This window comes from Dipodomys ordii, unplaced genomic scaffold (assembly GCF_000151885.1).
Source record: "Dipodomys ordii isolate 6190 unplaced genomic scaffold, Dord_2.0 Scaffold96, whole genome shotgun sequence".
NCBI classification, from domain to species: Eukaryota; Metazoa; Chordata; class Mammalia; order Rodentia; family Heteromyidae; genus Dipodomys; species Dipodomys ordii.
This window is the reverse complement of record NW_012267312.1, coordinates 1,341,875-1,364,067: the sequence shown is the minus strand read 5'-3', so window position 1 is coordinate 1,364,067 and position 22,193 is coordinate 1,341,875. Positions and strand designations below refer to the sequence as shown.

The 22,193-nt window shown below is 34.0% G+C and overlaps 1 protein-coding gene across 1 annotated transcript in view; it reads left to right on the top strand.

Annotated features, from left to right (window-relative positions):
* Positions 1 to 22,193, top strand: part of LOC105993437 (dystrophin-like) — a gene marked incomplete at its 3' end in the record, with an annotated part of 1,816,642 nt that overhangs the window by 460,186 nt on the left and 1,334,263 nt on the right. Inside the window, 2 exon segments of the mRNA XM_013026710.1 lie at positions 71 to 243; positions 6,339 to 6,457. Of these exon segments, the coding sequence (XP_012882164.1) occupies positions 71 to 243; positions 6,339 to 6,457 (292 nt within the window).

Sequence of the window (22,193 nt, the reverse complement as noted above, 5' to 3'; positions counted from 1 at the left end):
GAAGTTTACAGAGATTTTGTTCAGGGAATGTGTTTTCTTATGCACAATTTGTTTATATATTCATATATAGGTCAAAAATGTAATGAAAAATATCATGGCTGGATTGCAACAAACCAACAGTGAAAAGATACTTCTGAGCTGGGTCCGACAATCAACGCGTAATTATCCACAGGTTAATGTCATCAATTTTACCACCAGCTGGTCTGATGGCCTGGCTTTGAATGCTCTCATCCATAGTCATAGGTAAGGATATTACTGATAATTTAAATTCCTTTTATAAGTATTGATTTAGAATATAAGATGTATCTTTTCCCAGTGTGGTTTCAGATTATTCTCTACTATGCCATCTGCTACCTGTGTTAATCATATTTAACTATTCATTAGACTGGAAAGATTAAAAGTATTTTTCTAGATTTATTTTTCTTTGCCAGTCCTGGGGCTTGAACTCAAGGCCTAGGTGCTGTCCCTGAACCTGTTTGTTCTCAGGGTTAGCACTCTATCACTTGAGCCACAGCTCCACTTTGGGCTTTTTCTGAGTAGTTTACTGGAGTCAAGAGTCTCACAGACTTTTCTGCCCCAGATGGCTTCAAACCATGACCCTCAGATCTCAGCCTCCTGAGTAGGTAGGCATTGGCACCCAGCATTTTTCTACATTTTTTTTATTTAAGACACATTCTTATTATGTATCACATGCCAGGCTCAGAGTGGCTATCATTCTGCCTCAGCTTGTGATTGCCAAAATTACAAACACATGCCAACACAACTGACTTTTGTCTACTTTTTTATGTAATTGTTAAAATATTAAAAGCTGGGTGCTAGTGGCTCAGTGCTACTCAAGAATCAGAGATAAGAGGATGGCAGCTCCAATCCAGCCAGAGCAGGAAAGCCCATGGGACTCTTATCTCGAATTAACACCAAAAAGCCAAAAGTGGAGCCTGTGCATTGAGTGGTAGAGTTCTAGTCTTGATTTAAAAAAAAGAAAAAGAAAAAATGCTCAGGGACAGCACTTAGGCCCTGAGTTCAAGTCCCAGGTCTGGCAGCAAATAACCACAACAAAAAAGTAAAGTTATAAGGGCATGACTTTGACTACCTTTGAATCAGAAGATGACCATATATGAAACCGAAACTCCCAGAACTTTTAGGGTTTTTTTTCTAAGTTACCAACAATGGGCTTAATCTTTCTGTACAAATCTTATATTGGCATGAACCTAACCTATTTAACTAAAAATGTTTCCAAAATTTCACAAAAGCAATTGTACTAAAAGTAATTACCATTATCAGATAAATTACATAGAAAGAAAAAAATTCTCTCATTAAATGCAACTTAGATATTAAACACTGTAAGTCCTGTATATTTTCTTCTAGTTGAAGGTTTAAGGAGACTGGGAGCATCATAACACCCAAGGCAAAGAACATCTATTCTCTCACTTACTGATCAGATTATCAAAAGAAACAATTTCCCTGGACAAGTGGAACAACTGCTATAAAGCAAGGGATAGTTCTGTGGATTTTCATAAAAAGAGCACTATAACATAGTGAATCAAATGTCCTTGACTATATTCCATGGAGTATTTTATTTCCTAAGGTGATAAAATAGCTGTTTTCTTTTATTGTACACTAAAGTCAACAAATGAATTAATATAAGCTCAAGAAAAGCAAAACCATGTAGAAAATATTTTATTTATATTTATGTAACATATAGTTTATAAAGTATTAATATGTATATGTACAATCTCTACAGTACCATACCAAATGTGCTATCAATAACATATATAAGCTCTAGGAAATATCCACTTTTGGTATGTGTGTTTGTGTGGGCACACACGTGCAAGTACCAGGGTTTGAACTCAGGGCTTTAAGCTCTCTCGATCTGCTCCTTGCTCATGGCTGGCACTCTATTGCTTGAGTTTGGTATTTTACTGGTTGATTGGAGATGGAATCTAACAGACTTTTATACCTGTGCTGGCTTTGAGCCATGATCCTGCAGCTCTAAGCCTCCTGAGTATCTAGGATTACAGGCATGAACAAGCAGCACCTTGTTACTTAGGTCTTATTATTTCCTATATCATTTACCAAACACAGGATCAAATGCATTGCCTAATTAACTGTGCTTAAAATGCGAATGCACTGATTCTTAATGCAGGTTATCCTTTCTTGTTCTAATTTTTCATTTTGTTTGACAAGTCTACCATTTTTCCTGTGCCACTCTTGCTTCTAGAAAGGCTCAGAATATAAATTTTCTTCATGGTAAAGCTCAACCCAAGGGCAAACACACTCTAAATAAGCATCTTTGGTAGGTGTCATGCTCCAGCTGGGTTTAATTAACCCCATCTAGACTGGGTTTCCAGGTGAATGACTCAGCAACCTGATTTTAGAAAGGAGGCAGACTGACACCCAATCAGCATGTTAAACAACGTTAACACATTGTTTTTCTTAGCACAATGGAAGAAAAAAATTCCATTGCTTCAATATAGTCAGGTGAGGAAGGATAGAGATATTCATTCTGCATCATAAATCAGTGCTCATTTATGCAGCCACATGCTTCACGTGAAGGGCCTGAAAAAATATTGATCTTGTTCTTCATGTACACATTCTCAGATGAACAAAAATATTGAGGATCAGGTTATGTGGTCCTTGTAGGCACTTTAACATTTTCTCTTCAAGTGGAAGACTTCCATTCTGTGAGCATGTTCACACACCACATTTGTTAATATTCTGCTTTATGATTTCTGAATAAATTTGTAGGTAAGACAGTAAACATATTCAGATTGCTCTGTCACTGACCTAGTCTTCCTCTGTCAAAAAAATCCTCATTTATATATTGTCCCCTAATATATTGAATGAATCATCAGTCACTATGTCTTTATACACATTACATGGTTACTTGTTAAAGGTTTCTCACAGTTATTTAGTGTTTTCTCATGAATCATCTACCTCATTGCCTTTAACAGACATTCTTGTTGTTTATCTAAAGAAAGGAAAATGGTTCAACTTTCTGTTTCAAGGTGATTGTCATTGGTATATTTGGAATGTCATGAGGTGTCCTGATTTCAATAATTGAGTGACTAAGCTATATAGAACAAAGGCATGTTCTTAATATAGAGCAGAGAGATTGACAAAGGACCTTGGAAATTAAGTATTTTGTGCTAAAACACAGTGTACTACAGTGGAATTGAAAGGAATTGAGATTTCATTCTTATGGTTAAACTTATTGATAATTGATTCGAAATATATCCGAAGTTTGCAGGCAAAGTTGCAATAACTTATAATTAATTTATTTCCTTATATTGGGACTACAGTGCCTGGTTTGAAAAATCAGATTTTAGAACTTGAAGAAAAAAAATGAAACAAACATGTCTTTGTGACCCAAACTCTACCTCATCACAGTCCAATACTAAGATGCAGTCACTGACAGCTAGCTCTACTTTTTTTCCTGATGGTTATCATAATAATATGTCATATATTGAATAACTTTGTTCCTTGGTAAATTGATTTCTGACAGTGTATGTCTTTATTGCTCCTCAATAGAAAGCCTACAGAAATAATCTCATCCCTGTCTAGTTCCTAGTTTTATTGGTTACATAATAATCATGTTATTCTTCTTATTTATCCTGGAAACTAAAACACAGGATATGAAAGTGCCAGTCCTTGAAGATAAGGTTTGGGCACTGTTTCTGACCTTTTTTGCTCTAAGCTAGCACTCTACCACTTGGACCACAGCTATACTTCCAAATTTCTGTGCTTAATTGGAGATAAGAGTCTGACAGACTTTTCTGCCTGGGACTGGCTTCAAACAATGATCCTCAGATTTCAATCACCGGAGTAGCTAGGATTACAAGTGTGAAACACAACACCTGGCTAAAAGTACCTCCAAAAAGACAACTTTCTGCCATGTGTAGAAAGGAATCACTGACTATCTGATATTAATTATGCAGAAGTCCTTATACTTATCCTTTTTCCAATACAAATTTGTAATATGAATATTCTTTTACTTAAAATAGTTTTAAACAAGGAGAGATGTGGCCCAAGTGGCAGAGCATGAGCCTTAAATAAAAAGCCAAATGAGAACTTCAAGCCCTGTATTAAAGCCCTGTTATGAGCACACAAACAAACAAAAAATAGCATTTATATCTGCTCTATAAAGATACTTGTTCCTAGTTTGAATAGTTATTAAAAAGAATTATTGTTGTTTTTCATATATATATATACAGTTAATAGAAAAAAGAAAAGCCAATGTTTGAAAATAATTATTGTTTTTTAGTCAATGTTCTAAACAAAATTCTTATTTCTCAGGACAAATGCTACAATTGCCCCAGTTAACAAGTTAGGATGCTAAGACCTAGAGAGGATATATGATTTACCTAGCATTATTTGACTAATATGTGGAAGCTTTGGGACTTAAATTTATACTTTCAGCCAGGCGCTGGTGGCTCACGCCTGTAATCCTAGCTACTGAGGAGGCTGAGATCTGAGGATCTCAGTTCAAAGCCAGTCTGGGCAGGAAAAGTCTGTGAGACTCTTATGTCCAATTAACCATCAGAAAACTGAAAGTGGTGCTGTGGCTCAAATGGTAGAGCGCTAGCCTTGAGCTGAAGAGCTGAGGGACAGCGCCCAGGCCCAGAGTTCAAGCCCCAATACCAACTAACTAACTAACTAACTAACTAAATAAATAAAATTTACACTTTCAAAAAGTAAATAAATTTACACTGTCTCTGTAATGATGTTGTCTTCCTTAAAACTTGGTGACCTTTGGTTTAATTATGAATTATGGTCTATTTTACTATTCAAAGCTATCTGGCTTTCCTCTACAGCTGATTAGTTTTATTGTTTTTGTGCATTTAAAAACCATGATATATACCACAAAAATAAGAAGAGTAAGGGAGGTGGTGAGTGGAAGAGGGGGTGAGAAGGGAGAAGGGAATGACACTGATCAAAATGCATTATATTCATAAACTGCTTTGTGAAATGTCACCTCCTTTGTACAACTACTTAAACATTAATACAAATCATAAATAGTTAAAAGACCAGTTAATTGCTTTTAAATTGTTAAATGTTTACTCATCATGGTAATATGCAAGTTTCTTCCCTATTAGATTTTAAATATTTGTAGGATAATAACTGCCTCACAAACTACCTATATTTTTTCTACCTGTATGTTCTCATGGTGGGGAGACATAGAAATAGTTAAGAATAGAATAATTCTTTCCCATTTCCTGCCCGGGGAACCAAAAAATGTTTCTCTCTGTTTTCCATTTTTCCCTACTTTAACCACATTATACCAAAATAAATCCTTACAAAAACTTTAAAAATAAGATTAAATTATAAAATATAGTAGACAGGAATAATGCAAAGTATAAATATGAGCAGGACAGATTGCATGCATAAATGTAACCACCACATTCCATAATTAATATACAGTATTACAAAGGGCATAATGGCACTGAGAGTAGTGAGAAGTGGTTAGATTCTGGTTATATTTTCAGTTAAATACTGTGTGACAATGAAAGTCATCAAAGATGATTATTAAATTTTTCTGAGTAACTGTAAATTAGAACTTTGTGATTATTAAGGAAGAACAATATAATAAATGGGTTTTGAGGAATAAAATGGAGATGAATAGCAAATAAAAACCAGTTGGGGACACTTGATGCTTATGATCAAGTAGAAATACTGAATAAGCAGTTGAACCAAGTCTAGAGTTCAGGGAAGAGATTTGGTATTGATGTATAAAATTAGCAGTTACCTATAAGTGACAACTATTCAAATCTGTAAGGCTGAATAAAATTAAAACATTTTTCTTATTGGATAAACTATAGTTGATTATTTTCTTTAGGATGTTCTTCATTTCCTAGTTTCATTGAGCACAGAATATTTTATCTTCTTAAGTTCTATAATGTCAGGATTCTCAAAATTTTGACTTTTTAGAACTTCAGATGTTATTGAAAGTTGGGGGCTGGTGACTCATGACTGAAATCCTTATTACTTAGGAATCTGAGATCTGAGGATCATGGTTTAAAGCCAGCCTGGGCAGAAAAATCCATGAGAATCTTTATTTCCCATTAACCACCAACCATGTCCCCGCCCACCCACCCCCAAAAAATGGAGCTGTAGCTGAAGTGGTATAGTGCTAGCCTCAAGCCCCCAAAGCTCAGAGATAGTGCTCTGACCTTGAGTTCAAGCCCCAGGACTGGCACAAAAAAGAAAAAAAATGTTGAGAGATAGTGAAAAATAAGGATGATGGATGTGAGCTATCCATTTGAACACCAATTGAACGAATTCTCACGGAATATTCTAGATGGATTTATATTTATATTTATTTGTGTATGTATGTGTTTCAGGCCAGACCTGTTTGATTGGAATAGTGTGGTTTCCCAGAAATCAGCCACACAAAGACTGGAACATGCATTCAACATTGCCAAATGTCAGCTAGGCATAGAGAAACTGCTGGATCCTGAAGGTTGGTGCATATCTGGTCTACCATTATTTTTAGTTTACTTTAATGTTTTTTCTCACACCTGACTGTTCCATCTCCTAAGCAAAGTATAGAAGACAGTGAATCGTATGTTTTTCTATATTCTAGATATATTTAAAATGCTCTATCTTTTTATACTATATTATCAAGTTCTCATTTTGCTTTAGCTTTTACACTGCTAATAACTAAAACTAATGTATAAAATTGTGGGAAAACTAAGGAAAATCAAAGAAATCTTTAGAATGTATATGTCTCATGGCTGGAGCAAAATACTTTGACTCTAAATAATTATAAAAAAGTAATGTTTTGCTAATTCTGTCAAGAGATTTGATAGAGTAATCAACTATAATTAATTAGCTACTCAAGCCAATTTCATTCATATTCTCTACAAAAGTAAACATGGTTTACTATTCAAATCAGGAAATTGGTTTCTGATGCTTCTTCTGGTATAATTTGTCACTCTGAGGATGCCCCCTATTTGATGACCATTCATTTTCTGTTTCTTTTGTTGACAGGAAGCCCTGTATATTTTCATTCATCAAAGACTTAATGTCTTTCATCCTTATCTCTGGCACTACATAGCCCTATCTTCTAGACACATGGATTGGAACATAGGGACATACTATTCTTTTTTTTCTTATAGGCTTTGAGATACATTATTGAAGTACTAGCTTTTTGCAACTTCAGTCTGTTCTTACCTAGTTTTGAATTTACTACATTCTCAAACTAGAAACTTGAGAAGCAATCAGTGGGAATAATAGCAATATAATAGAAGCTAATGTTTGGGAAGAAGCTCTGAAATACATGACACTCATAATGAAATAATCTTTGCAATACTTAGTACCGAAGCAGAGCATTCTTAATCAGTGATGGTGAGTTTCGTTATTGAAAAGTCAAAACATTGTCAACCTGGATCATTGCTACCAGCAAATGAAAAATCCAGGAAAGATTCAAACTTGCTGAAAGTGATAGAAAACTTTTTATTAGGAATTTTGACAATGAAATCATGTCATCTCTAGGTAAGAATGACAATGATTTTCAACCCAGTCTAGGTTTTTATTGAAATGTAAGGATCGAAGAGGATGAAGTCCCTTGAACTAATTCAAAGGGTGATTTACTGTCCTATGTTTGGGGAAAAACTACTGAGAAGTTCATGGAAATACCTTTGCCCTCTAGAGCATGGTTTTCTGGTGTAGGTAGCTGAGTTAAAGCACTTCCTTAAGCTGGAATGAAGCCCATCAATAATCCTTAAGTGAATAGAGTATTTTAAAAATATGTTGCCAGGCACTGGTGGCTCATATCTGTAATCCTAGCTATTCAGGAGGCTGCAATCCGAGGATTACAGTTTGTAGCTATCCAGGGCAGAAAAGTCCCTATGAGACTCTAATCTCCAGTTAACCACCAGAAAACCAGAAGTAGAGCTGTGGCTTAAATTGGGAGAGTGCTTGCCTTGAGCAAAAATGCTCAAGGACAGCACTCAGGCCTTGAGTTCAAGCCTTATAACTGCTCTTTAAGTCTAAAACCAAACCAAAACAAACAAACAAAAAAAATCAACAGCCGTATGTTGATATTCCAGGACCTCAGTGGACCAATAGGCTAACTGAAATGCATGTTTACACTGTCCTACCTTTGAGACCTTGTAATTTCATCCTCTATGTTATGGGGAGTTAAACATAAAAAGGTGGAAAGGATACTATAGAAATCAAAATACAAATTCATATATTTTCAATTAGCTATTACATAAAAAGTAAGAAAACTCATATCTCCATTGACTTATATGCAGGTGATCCTCAAAGTATGCTAGTTCTATTTACAAATTTTCAACTTCACAATGGTAAAACATGATTTGAATTTTGATCTTTCCTTGGGCTAATGGTATTCAGTAAGATCCTCTCTTAGGCTGTGAGGCATGGTTCCAAGTCAGCCACATGCTCTCAAGGACAAACAGCTGACATTGTACAGTGTACTGTAAAATCAGTAAACTGCCTGCCAGTTGGTTTAGGTATAGCAAATGCATTAGCTTTGCTGTAGTGAGAATTAAACCTATAGCTTCATGCATGTTAGGGAAATACTTTTTCCACTGATTTCCACTGCCCCCTACTTCACCCTACTCACACAGGCATTGGTTTTTATTTTTTAATTTTTTATTGTTATTGTAGAGTTGATATAGAGAGGGGTTACAGTTATTTGAATCAGCTAATGAGTACAATTTTTGGAACCATGCCTCCCCTTTCCTTGCTCTCTCTCAGTTTTTACCTCCTGTCCCTCTTCCCTCCCTTCCCCCCCGCAAGATAAACAGTTCATTTTCCACAGTGTCTAGTGAGTACCACTGTTACATTTCTTCACCCTTTGTTCTACCTCTTTGGTGCCCCCCCTTACTCTCACAAATACAAACTAACAAAATAAGACAAAAGGAAAAGAAAACAAAAACAACAAAAATTGCAATTAAAGTATCTCTTGTTTCTTTTTCTTGGAGCTCATTTAAGAAAATATTATTTTATATGATCATATGCACATAGCTATTGAGCCTTTGTCAACCACTCCTGTGCATATCCTCCTTTGGCCTCAGTGAATGTACAGAGTCCTATATAATTCATGTCACAATGTGTGTATGTGTGTGTGTTTGTGTATGTGTGTGTGTGTGTGTTAATCATTCAGTGTGTTTACTTGTAGATTATTGGCACATTCTAGTTACCGCAAATGAGGGAAACCATGCAACCTATGTTTCTTTGGCTCTGGCTTTCTTTGTTTAATATAATTTATTCCAAGTCTTTCCATTACGTTATTAATGGTACATCATTCCTTATGATGAATGCATCAAATCCCATTGTGCATATATGCCACCCTTTATAGATATATTCTAGTTATTACAAATGAGGGAACCATGCAGCCTATGTTTCCTTGGCTCTGGCTTACTTCACTTAATTTATATTTTCTGTCTTTCTATTTCCTTACAAATTGTATCATTTTTTCTGATGAATGAGTAGTATTGTGTATATATACCACATTTTCTTGCTCCATTCACCCTCAGAGGGGCATCTGGGTTGATTTCCTATCTTGGCTATGGTAAACAATGCTGCCATGAACATGTTTGTGCTGGTAGCTTTAGTCTGGTATTCTTTGTGTTCTATTTGATAAATACCCAGGAATGAGATTGCTGGATCTTAGGTAGCTATATGTTTACTATATATGGGTAGTATATAAGTTTAGTCTTTTAAGGAACTTCCATGCTACTTACATTTTGATACCATGATGAATATATTAATAGGCAACCTCATTTTAAATTGAGGAGCATTTCTTTTTGCTTTTGATGAATATACTTGGGAAACCAAATTATAATGACATCGTGAGTTGGCGTGAGTGATTAAGTAGAAATGTTTCTTCTCTTTTGGATAATGCATCGCTAAATATTGACTCCTGTGAATCATATTTTTATATATTCTTATATGTTTTTATATATTCTGTAGGTCATTTTGTCCAAGTTTTTGGCTCTGTGGGAATTAGTTGTGTGGACTATTTTTCAGTACAGGGATGTTTTGCCTCAATATTGACCCCTACTACTTCTTCATGAGTATTCTTCTATTCCAGTAATTAAGAAGGCAGGCATAATCCGTTATACATTCTGAAACAAAGGATAAAAATTATAGGTTATACATTTGAAGGATTAACTTATTAATGATTTTGTTTTTCATAAATCATCATATAGTAGTCAGTTCCTTATCCTCTTTTAAAATATTAAGAGTATAGTTAAAATAGACTGTGTTTTGTCTGACGGTGTTACTAAATGGTGGAGCACTTGCTGGTACTGGGTTCAATAACCAGGACTGAAAATGTAGTTAGTATGGTGATGATGATGATGATGATGATGATTGATAATCATTAAAATGGATCTTTTTCTTATTAAATGATAAAATGTCTTTCACATCTTTGTCATCAATTGAACCTATAGAATATGTTCTGTGGAATAGAAATACCTATATAAGGTATTTACATCATAATTAGGAATATATTGGTGAATTTATAATAGGAATAGCTCTATGAATAATACAGCTTATGAAATAAAGAGCCTGCTATACCTAACATGACATACTTTCCTATGTGGAAAATGTATGTTATAATATATACTGTATAGCCTTTAGGACAGATATTCTAATATATCCAACTTGAACAATTCAAAGTCAATCAAATATAATACAAAGTATATTAATAGTTCTCCAACCACTGGTTGTATTTTCATTTGGCCAATAAAATCTTAGATATAAAAGCATTTTCTATGATAGAGTCACTTATTTAATATTTGCAAGTACTAGTGTCAAAACTGAGAGCATCATGCTTGCTAGGCAAGTGCTCTACCACTTGAGCAACACCTGCAGCCTATTTTTTCACATTTTGTAGGGTCTTATGCTTCTGCCTGGGCCAGCCTCAGACCATGAATTTTTTGTTCTTGCTTCCAGCAGAGATATGGTAACAGATGTGAAACAGCACAACTGGCTTGTCCTTTGATATAGGATTTCACTAAGTTTTTGCCAGGGCTTGCAATTCTCCTGTGTCTCTGCCTTGCAATTAGCCAATTGCAATGTCAATTATTATTGAAAAAATTGAAAGAAAAAATAAGAATTTTTGTTTACTGATCTTTTTATTCACAATAGAATGAATACCTTCTCTTAGAATCACTGACATATAGTACTCTTCAATAGATCCAGCAGGAGAGATTAATGTCGTTCTTTTATGCTTTGTGTAATAATTGCCTTTGAGATGTTCATGTTTTTATTTAAGCAAACATTCATTTTTTAGCTTATGCACAACAGTATCAACTATTCTCCAAGGCAATTTTCATTTAGTATCTGTTATACCCTTAGGAAGTTAATGAAACATTTTGCTTTATGTTTGATTGATTTATATTATTGTGGGACTGAAGCTAATACCAGCAAATATTTTTTAAGAATTTTATCTTATGCTTCTTTGATTGGGTTTATTTATATATTAAAAAGTCACTGAAACACTGGAAGCTTTCAGAATTCATGTCTATATACTTTAGTATACTTTCTTTGGCTTAGCTGATATTTTGAGACCTGAGGTTTGATTTCAAGTGGAACTACCATTTAAAATAAGTAGCAGTAGGCATTAGCATAAGCAATTTCAGGAAATGTTTCTAGTGTGTTTAAATGTTAACATATGCAAAAAGAAGCACATCTAGGGTAAAATTACTTAATAATTTATGCATCTTTATGCTCACAGATATAAAAGGTTTTTCTCCTTTCAAATATATTCTATTGTAAGTCAAACAATTTACCTTCCATCAAATTTTTTGTATGATTTACATTGTACAAGCCTTGTAGGTTTCATATATGTTGTTTGCTTCCCTGAGTATCAAACAAATTGGTTTTTTGCCAATCCATAAACATCTCTATATTAAGACAATGCTTTGTCAGCTTTTCCTTGTAAATAACAAATTAAAGATGTTCTCTTTAAAGGAATTTAAAAAAAAACATGGATAAAATGTGGCTGTTCTAGATGACATTTGCACATTACTGTAGAAAGCAATTTCCATTTGGGATATGCAATCTGATATGGAAATACCCTTACTTATTTACAAAAGTAACTTTGGAATGAAAAATAAATGATGACAGTTAAATTTGACTATCAACAGCAACAACAAAAGAGCAGGAGGAATTGGGAGGAATTTTGTATCCTCAAAATGACATTTACAAACCAATTAGAGTTTGGTTTTAATCCACTTCATTTTGACTTCATGAGGATGGTGACATAGATTCTATTTTCTGCTTGGCTAATCCCTGCATTTCTCTGACTTGTTTTTAGAGACTTCCTTTGCAAGAATTAGCTCTGCTTTTGGAAAATTTTACTCCTGAAGTGAAGGGGTTCAGGTTTACATTCATGCATGCATGCAAGTTCTTCTTTTTAGTCTTCAAAAAATATTCAAAAAATACATTTGTGATAAATCGCTCTAAGACCTGTTCTTTTTTATGTGATTACTTTCTAGGAGTATTTATGGAAGGAAGTCAGTAGAGATTGCAGTTGCTATAAACTTAAATTCTGAATTTCTGGGTTGGGAAGGTGGCTCAGTGGTAGAGGGCTTACCTTGCACACATGAGGCTCTGGGTTCAATTCCTCAGGACTACATTAGCAGAAAAATGCTGGAAGTGGTGCTATGGATCAAGTGGTAGAGAAATATCCTTGAGCTGAAGAGTTGAGGGACAGTGCCCAGCCCCACGACCTACCAAAAAAATTCTGAGTTTCTTAGAAAAACAGTTCTGAGTCTAGTTGCTCTGGTATGGAAAATATCATCATCTTCATATGATACCATCAAAATACTGTTCCTATTATTCAGCAAAATACATTTTTCCAAGATTCTTAAAGAAGCAAAATGTAGTTTTTAAACCAAATTACATCACTTATTATTGCTAAATGTAATAATACTAAAATATTTCTTTAATGATGAACTTCAGTGAAGTACAGTTGAAATGAACAAATTAGAGAAAACATTATTGCATTAACAAAGGAAATGGTATATTAGATTTAGTGTTGTCATTTTGTTTGCTTAATGCACACTGAACACAAATTATTAGGAGAAGAATTTGGAAAATATCAGGTGAAATAATTTAAATATATATTTTCTCAGAGACTAGCATGGACTTGTAACAGGCTTTAAGACAAACTGATGGCAGATAGAGAAACTCAGAGACATGTGATTAACATTTGGAGGCTACATATCACTGGAGAAAGAGTATTTATTAGAATATCTTTGGCTATTTTTAGCTTTTATCCTGAACCTGAATTTTTTTTACATTTCTCTTATTCACAGCAGACACCAATGTGTATAACTAGCCTTGACTATCCACTTGACTATGCCACTTGAATGCATTTGAGTTAAAGGCACACATACCAGAGTATCTGGAGCAACATCAGCCCCATTATTGCTGCCATAGGAAAGTATATATTTTAGGGGAACAAAACAAGTATTATTTTGCACATGAACATAATACAAAGCAAAATTTAAAAACATTACATATTTGTAACATTAAGAAATGCAAATTGAATAATGTATAATTGAGGATAGACATCTGGATAGTGTATAACATAATTATATTAACATTAGGATATTAAAGCAACACTGTCCTAATTCCTAGTGGAAAAATTGTGAATTTCTTGTTACATTATGTGAATTTATGTTTACTCAAAGCCTCCAAATCCAGAAATGGGGAAAGGGAGAGAGGGAAGAGGAAGAGAGGGATAGAAAGAGAAAGAGAGACAGAGTGAGGGGGAGAGAGAGAGGCAGACAGAGGAGAATTTGATAATATGTATGTACATTATTCTATGTTCACATACCATAGAAAAGCTGAATATTTTATGGTAATTTGGAATAATTACTAATAATTTGAAGCTATTTTTTGCCCTGCTTACTCATTTTGATTGCTCAGATGACTAAAATAATTGAATGCAACTGCCTAGATTCACCCACTTAGACAAGGAGACCTACATGGCCTGAAATTATTCTTTGGTGTTTGGTATGACCCTTTCCATTTTCTTTTCTAGTTTATTGATAGACTTCTGGTTTGAGGCTAAACCAAGCAAAAACAAGTGAGATTCCATTTCAACCAACAAGCTAGGTATAATAGTTTATTCCTGTATTCTTGACTATATAAGTTAGAGGATCATAGACTGTATCAACCCTTGGTACAAAAGTATGTGACCTTATCTTAAAAATAATGAAAGCAGCCAGATGTAAGTAGTTTATGCCTCTAATCCTAGCCACTCAGGAACCTGAGATCTAGAAGACTGATACTTGAAGCTAGGGTGGAAAGAAAAGTCCAAAAGACTCCACTTTCAAAATAAGCAGTAAAAAGTAAAGCTGGAGGTATGGCTCAAGTGGTAGAACACCAACAGAATAAGAAAGCTGAACTATGATGAAGTACTGAGTTCAAACCCCATTACTGCATGCCCCTCCCAATAGATAAAGCAAAAGGGCTTGATAGAACACCTGCCAAATATGTTTGGTCCTGAGTTCCAAATCATATTACTGCCTAAAAAAACCTAAACATTTAAAAACTATTAATATCATTTTATAATTATTTTCTGTCACTTACATATGACTTGTTTAAACCCACACACTTCTTTGGTAAAAATTGAGACATGATCTACAAAACATTAATGACAAGCTAACTAATATATTCTTTATTCCTTGATAACTCAGTTCAAAGTCAACAGTATCATGAACTCTTTCAGTTGAGAACAGTGTCCATAAAATATTATGTTATTCAGCATTGGAACTTGGTTGTTGTATTTCACATTATTGGAGTGAAATAACTTATAGATATCATCCATTAAAAATAATTAATTATGACTGTATATAGCTGGGATGTTATGTCTGGCTCACCTGAAAACAAATATGTGTGAAAAATCCAAATAAGGTAATTGAAAATAGATTATGTTATACTTGCAATAATTATATTCACATATTTCTGTAAAATACATCAAACCTCATCCATGTTACAAATGAGTGATTGCAATTCATTATTTAAATTATGCAGATGCAGTAAAAGAACTCCGTTGCCTAAAGATACATATTCATTTTATTTTAAAATTCTACTTCCAGGAAAGAATGAAAATATAATTAGTTTATTTTTTTCACAAAATCAAACTTGTGAAACCAAATTGGAATTTCTTGTGTTTGATAAACAATTGTAAGAGACACCACAAAACTTCCAAGTTAGAGTTTGAACCTAGAAACAGCACTGGCAAGAGGTATTAGTTGAACATATATGTTTTTCAATTAGAAAATCTATATGAAATGTATGGGCTACTTCACAATTAGAAAATAAAATGTATAGCAAAACTTTTATTGGTTTACTATGGTATTTGAATAGAATAACAATAAATTGGAATCTTGGCTAATGCCATTTGATTCTTATTACATAGTAACTTAATTCTTATAACAACAGAATTTTATCATTACAAAAGGAGAGTAGAAATGTAATAATTTCAGAGTACTTAGATTTAAAAATGATAAAACATACTCAAATTTAGTGTGTTTTGATAAATTTGTGGGCTTAAAGAATCATATGATATCCCTTAGACAGAACAGTATTACAGCTATTTAAGTGCTTGTGCATTTGATGGATTATTAAAATTGGAGAACGTGATTGAGACTTGGTGCTTTTACTTTTTGAGAAATTATCAGGTGTCCTGTAATAGCACTCTTATGAGGTTTTATTTCAATATTGCTGAAGAAAATTTTACCTTAAATTGAAGAACAGCTTTTCCTTGAAAGATTTTTTTTTCTAATTTATTATCAGTAATATGAACACAAACATGCAAAGTACCTTTTGGTGCAAGGAACTCTAATTTGAGTAGAAAAAACATGTTCTAAGTTATATATTGCTATATATACAATCATTCCAGGTAGTTAACCTAGTTTTTAAGTGGGAAAGAAATGAGGTTCAAAACTTTATTAAAACCAAGATCACACAGGCAATACAAAACTGAGTTGAAATCAAACCCAGATTTATCTCTTTTCAAAGTCTACTTTTGTTTCTAACATAATTGCCTTAATAATACTATTTGAGAAAGCTTTATAAAAATATTGGGATTTGTGCTCAAATTGTGACTATTTCATTGGTCTGGAGTGAAGACTTTGACCCCCAATTTTTAAAAGCATATCAAGTGAGACTATCATGCAGCTGAGCTAAAAATAACTACAATAGAGCCATTGTTTCCATGAGCTATGTTTTTAAAAAGGATAAAACCCAGAAAATGTTTTCACAAGGTTTGTTCATACCTCTAGTATATTCTCCCTTAAGCAATGACTAAGCTTTCTGATCAAATCTTCAATTACTGAAGCATTGCTTATTACGAACAGACCTTTCTTTAATGAGAAATGGTTTATCCACCAGATAAAATAGAAATAGACTAGCTGTCAAGTAAATCTGGCCACCACAGCATTCTCTGTAGGATTAAAGAACTTGCCTTATCTCTTGTTTGCACAACACCCTGGACCTCTTCCCTTTTCCCTTCCTTCCTCCTGCCCTCCCTCTTTTTCCCTCTCCCTCTTGCGATCACTTTTTTCTTTGTCCCTCTCTCTTCTTTCTTTCCCTTCCTCTCTCTATTCTTTCTTGTATTCATCTCTCCCAGACCTGAGCTCATCCAAGCACTCATTCCATCAAAGGGCTGTCTATGTCAAACTGGTGAACTGTGTATAGAAGTGGTTCTTGTCTCTTTGTTCAGTTCTTTCTTTCTTTCTGTCCTCCTCACTCACCTTGATCCTAAGTAGTAGCCTTGTGCTCTGGGATCAGAAGTTGGATGGCTTCTTTCTCAGTGAGTAAAAATACCATTTATTCATACAGCTTTACAGACTCTGTACTTTCAATAATAACTAAAGGATAAAAGGGATAAAAAAAGAAGCACAATAAATTGTAGTAGAATAATTGTTTTCAGAGTGTAAGTTTGTGATTTCACAAATTTATTCAAAATAAATAGTAAACTTCATGACTTAAGATAGTAATGCCACAAATAGGTTACCTTGATCACAATCCCTTTGAAGATAATTAGATATGCTAAACTATCTATCTATCTATCTAGTGACAGGAACATAAGGAACTAATAAAAAGTTGTGAGATTTTTTTCTCTCATGTTTAAAGATGATCTTTGGAATGGACACATGAGCTAACTTGTACAAAAGTCATTAGAAATCCCTACATGTGTCAAGGTCTGCAACAAGCCTGAGCAATGCATTAAAAAAGTTAATTTTGATGCAATTAATCACTTCCTACATGAGAAAAAGTTCTTTAAACTATTTTAAGTCAATGCTTAAAAGAGAAATTGGTATTGGGTTCACAACCTTTTGAGAGCTTTGGAAAAGCTGCTTCTCTATAAAGGTAACATATATTGCCAATAAAATATATAAGGGAGGACATTTACTTATGCTACTCAGAAATCCATTTAGTAGGAAGAGTTGTTTTATTAGCCTTCTGCTCTTTAATGGCTAAGACCATCCTGGGACTATTTTAAAGATTATTTAATTTGTCCTTTAAACACATGGGTGAATTCAAGGTATTTTTTTTTTTTTACCATGAACCAACCATGTTGGCATTGATATTAAAGGCTTGGAATGGGAATCTTTGTAATAAAAAAAATCTATCTTTTAAATTACTTTAAATTGCTGTTTGAAATAACTTTAAACATAGCTAAAAAGTGTGAATATTAGTTGTAATGAAATAATCCATCAGTATATTGACTCAACATTAAAAGTTGTTTCAAACATAACTTTAATATAAACTATGAATATAAACTATAACCAAAATTCTGTGCAATATTTCCTTTGAATATCTTACATTAATTTGGGGGGGGTCCAGTCGTGGTGCCTGAACTCTGGGCCTGTGTGCTGTCCCTCAGCTCTTCAGCTCAAGGCTAGCGCTCTACCACTTGAGCTAGGGCGCCACTTCCTGCTTTTTTCTTTTTGCTTATGTGGTGCTGAGGAATGGAAACCAGGGCCTCGTGCATGCAAGGCAAGCGCTCTACCACTGAGCCACCTTCCCAGCCCCAATATCTTACATTCATTAAGCAAAAGACCACTCATACAAATATATTTATGAAAATACCCTTTGCCAGTTTTCCCTATATCCTTAAGTGGTGCTATCATCAATTTACCAAATTGCTCAAACAAAAATCATACTTACTTCTTTAATTACCATCTTTCCCAAATTTCAGTCCATCATGATGCCTTATAGTCTATACTTTTGGAATATATTATTCAAACTTTCATACCTCTCCAATTTTCTTCCCACCACCATAGTCCAGGGGCTTTGTCATTCCTTTCCATGATCACTCTGAGAGCTCAGCTGGCCCTGTTTTCTTTTTATCTATGTTGCCATTACATGTACATTGAGAATGTTATTTATGCATCAACTCTCTGCCACTTGATTTTTTTTTTTTTGGGTCCAGTCGTGGGCCTGAACTCTGGGCCTGGGCACTGTCCCTTAACTCTTCAGCTCAAGGCTAGCGCTCTACCACTTGAGCCACAGTGCCACTTCCAGCTTTTTTCTTTTTGCTTATGTGGTGCTGGGGAATCGAACCTAGGGCCTCAGGCATGCAAGGCAAGTGCTCTACCACTGAGCCACCTTCCCAGCCCTATCTGCCACTTGATAATCTACCTACTTAAAAAGTATTCATTCGCTCTCAATTTGAGCCCCCAAATAATTATTTGCTTTGTGGCTATATTTACTACTGAGCTTCAAAATGATTATGTGCTTTGAGGTTTCAACCAATAGCAGAATGCTATGTTTCTTTGCTACTAAATATATATATATATATATAATATTTATTCTACCATTCTTTGTTGTTAGTTTCAGTCTTTGTTAGCTTATATTGTACACACTGGATTTGAGAATTGTTATTTTCCTTTAATATTTTAATTATTAATTATAATATCTAATGCACATATGAGAAAGAACATTTTTCTTGTTTTATCTTTGTGTGTGTGTATTTGTGTGTACGTGAGCATAAACATGCACATATACCACAGAATAAACCCAGGCCCTTAGATATGATAAGTAAATGCTCCATTACTGATCCATACCCCCCAAACAACCTCCAGCTTTGTCATTACTAACAGAAAATGACATATAAACAATTATATAGTGGTTGCAAACAAGATATATTACAAATGACTTTTTAGATAAAATATAATCACATATGTAAACTATAATAATAACTAAATTTTATAAATTCCCCCCAAATATTATGAATAGGATATGACATATAAAATCTAAGAAAAAATTTGTCTCTAAGGATAATTTAAAATGTGCAAAGCCCCATGCTAAGAATTGTAGATGAAATTATACATTTTTAAATGAAAAGGGAAATATACAACAAAGCTCTTGATTCAGCTATCACCAAACGAACAAAAAATGTGATAATTAATATAAATATGCTATATTACCATATGTGAGCAATATTTTTCACAGTTTGTGATTTCCTACAATGGAATTAACTCAGTAACAGAAGGGAAGAACAGGGTGACTGCCCTTTGAAACTTGGGCTTATAGAATTGTGTGAACTACTGTTCCACCTGTCAGTGGGATGATATTGAATGTCAATAATATAACAGAGACTGAAAGATGTGCAAAACATGACTTAAAAAATCTACATACTTGCCTATAATCGAAGCTACTTAAAATGCTGAGATTTGAGGATCACAATTCAAAGCTAGCTTTGTCAAACCTTAGAGACTCTTCTCTTCAATTAACCAGCAAAAACCTGGAACTTGAGGCAAGCTCAAATACAAGAAACGGCATGAGGCCCTGAGTTCAAGCCTCAGTTCTAGCACACAAATATCTAGACTTAAACTCATTCACAGTATGTAGAATAATGGTTGCCCAAAGATGTTCACATCCTAATCCCTTGAAACTGCCAATGGAGAGTGAAAATTATAAATGAAGTTAGGCTTGTCAACTAAATTTGAGATAGGAAGCTGATGTTAGATTATGTGACTGGGTACTGCATAGTTACCTGGATGCTATTGAATGAAAGCAAAAGAGACAAGAATAGGTCAAAGCTATGCAATTTAAGAAAAATAAGAGATGCTGTTGTTCACCTGGACCCAAAGAAGAATTCCTAAAAGTTAGAAAAGGCAAAGCAATAGATTATCTCAAATTTCTGAAAGTATCCTGCTGAGACTTGAATTTATGCTAACGAGACCTATGTCAAATTTCTGACTCACTCCTTTGTAAGCTAAAACATTGGATTAAACCCATGTGCTGGGGAGACTTTGTTGCAGCTGAAGTGGAACAATAGTATAGCCACTGGAGGATTTTCTTCTTAGATCCTGGGCTCAGCTAGTTTACCTGCTTAGATTTGGGACCCATTAAACTCTCTTCAGTGAGGGTAGTTCTACAGTGCTGATTTATACAGGGCTCCATGCAAATGCATAAAGCATCAAGAGACAGAATCTCAGCCTTTATCTTGGACCCAAATCTTATTTCTTTTGCAGTACCTGCTACTTTCAAACATGTTTAGCAGTAGGAGCTCCTATGCTTTTTAGGAAAGCTTATCCATTAAACGTCTTTTTTTTCCTTAATATATATTTTTATTGTAAAGATACTGTACAGAGGGGTTACAGTTACATGAGCAAGGTAATTAGTCCATTTCCTATCGAGCATTGTTCCCCCCTCCTTTAATTTTCCCCTGCCATCCCAGGGGCATATGACAATTACATGAACATACAATTGCCATATATTTCATATGTTCAGAATTGCTCCATCTTCAGTGTGTTGTTCAAGGAGTTTCCATTGTGACATGTCCATAAACATATAAAACAAACTACTCTATTTTAAATAACAATACCAACTGCAAGCTAGCTGCGCATACCTGTAATCATAGCTACTCCAGAGGCTAACATCTAATGATCCCTGCAGAAAAGCCAGTGAGACTCTTATCTCCAGTAAACCAGAAGAAAGCCAGAAGTTAAGGTGTGGCTCAAGTGTTAGAGTACCAGCCTTCAACAAATAAAATACAAGCAAGAGAGGGTCCCCTTAAGTTCAAACCTCAATACCAGTAAAATTCATTAACTAATTAATTAATAAACAACATACCAACTACAAACTATGTTAACTCACATCAAGCTCAAGTCACATACATTTTATTTCTAGTAACGTTCAGAAGCATATATCCTTTTAGAGGTCTGATTATAAATTCATATATAAGTGAAAACATTTTATATCTAATTAATATGCAGGTACATACATATGTGTGTATAATTATTTGTATGTACACCCCAAATTTATAACCCCAAACTGTGCAACAATGTGCACAAGACATAAATGTGTCTAATTCCACATTGGAAAATAAAAAGATTTTTAAGCTAAAAGCTACTCTCTAGAAAAGAACTTTTCTCATCCTATGATAAACCTTTACATGAATATGTAAAATAGTTCTGTTATCTATGTAAGTATCTGAAATTTATCCTTTGCCAAAGAATGTCTTTGTTTAGAATTTGAGAATGTGAATGTTAATTGAAAATTTAAACATTTGACAAAAAGAATGGGATACTCTTTCTAAAATTTAAAATATTTCCATTTCTTTCGGAGAACAAATAGTCAAAGCCCTGGCATTAGGGATCATAGTTTTAGGCTAACATCCCCATCTGAAAAGAAATGTCATTTTCACCAAATAGATGAAAAAAATATTAGTAATATGATGAGTAAATTTGTGGAGAATAATCTTTAATTATTGCTATAATCATCTCAAAGGTCCCTATTTGTTTTTGGGTAAGTTTTCAGTGATTCCATGCTTACTATAAGTTTGTATTAATAAGTAACAATAAGCAGCCCTAACTATGGTTTGAAACATGTAAGACATTATTCTAATTATTTTAAGTATATTATTCCATTCATCTCCTAACTTAGTAGGATTTTTCTCTTCCTAACAATCAAATCTTAAGCATTAGGAACTCCCATCTAACCCAGAGCCCAAGATGTAAGATTCTGACCTGGATAAATTTATAATGTTGTAAAATAAGGTGACCTAGAAATCCAGATAATCTTATCAGCACTCATTTTAATTGAGAAAGTTTAATTGCTCAGATAATTGTAAGGCTTGTTGCTTACTTTTAATTACTGTGAAAACAAAAAAGAAGACAGAAATGTATGCCTTATAACCCATAAAACTGAATATCCCCTTGTATGACCTATTTGGCTCATAGTTTTAG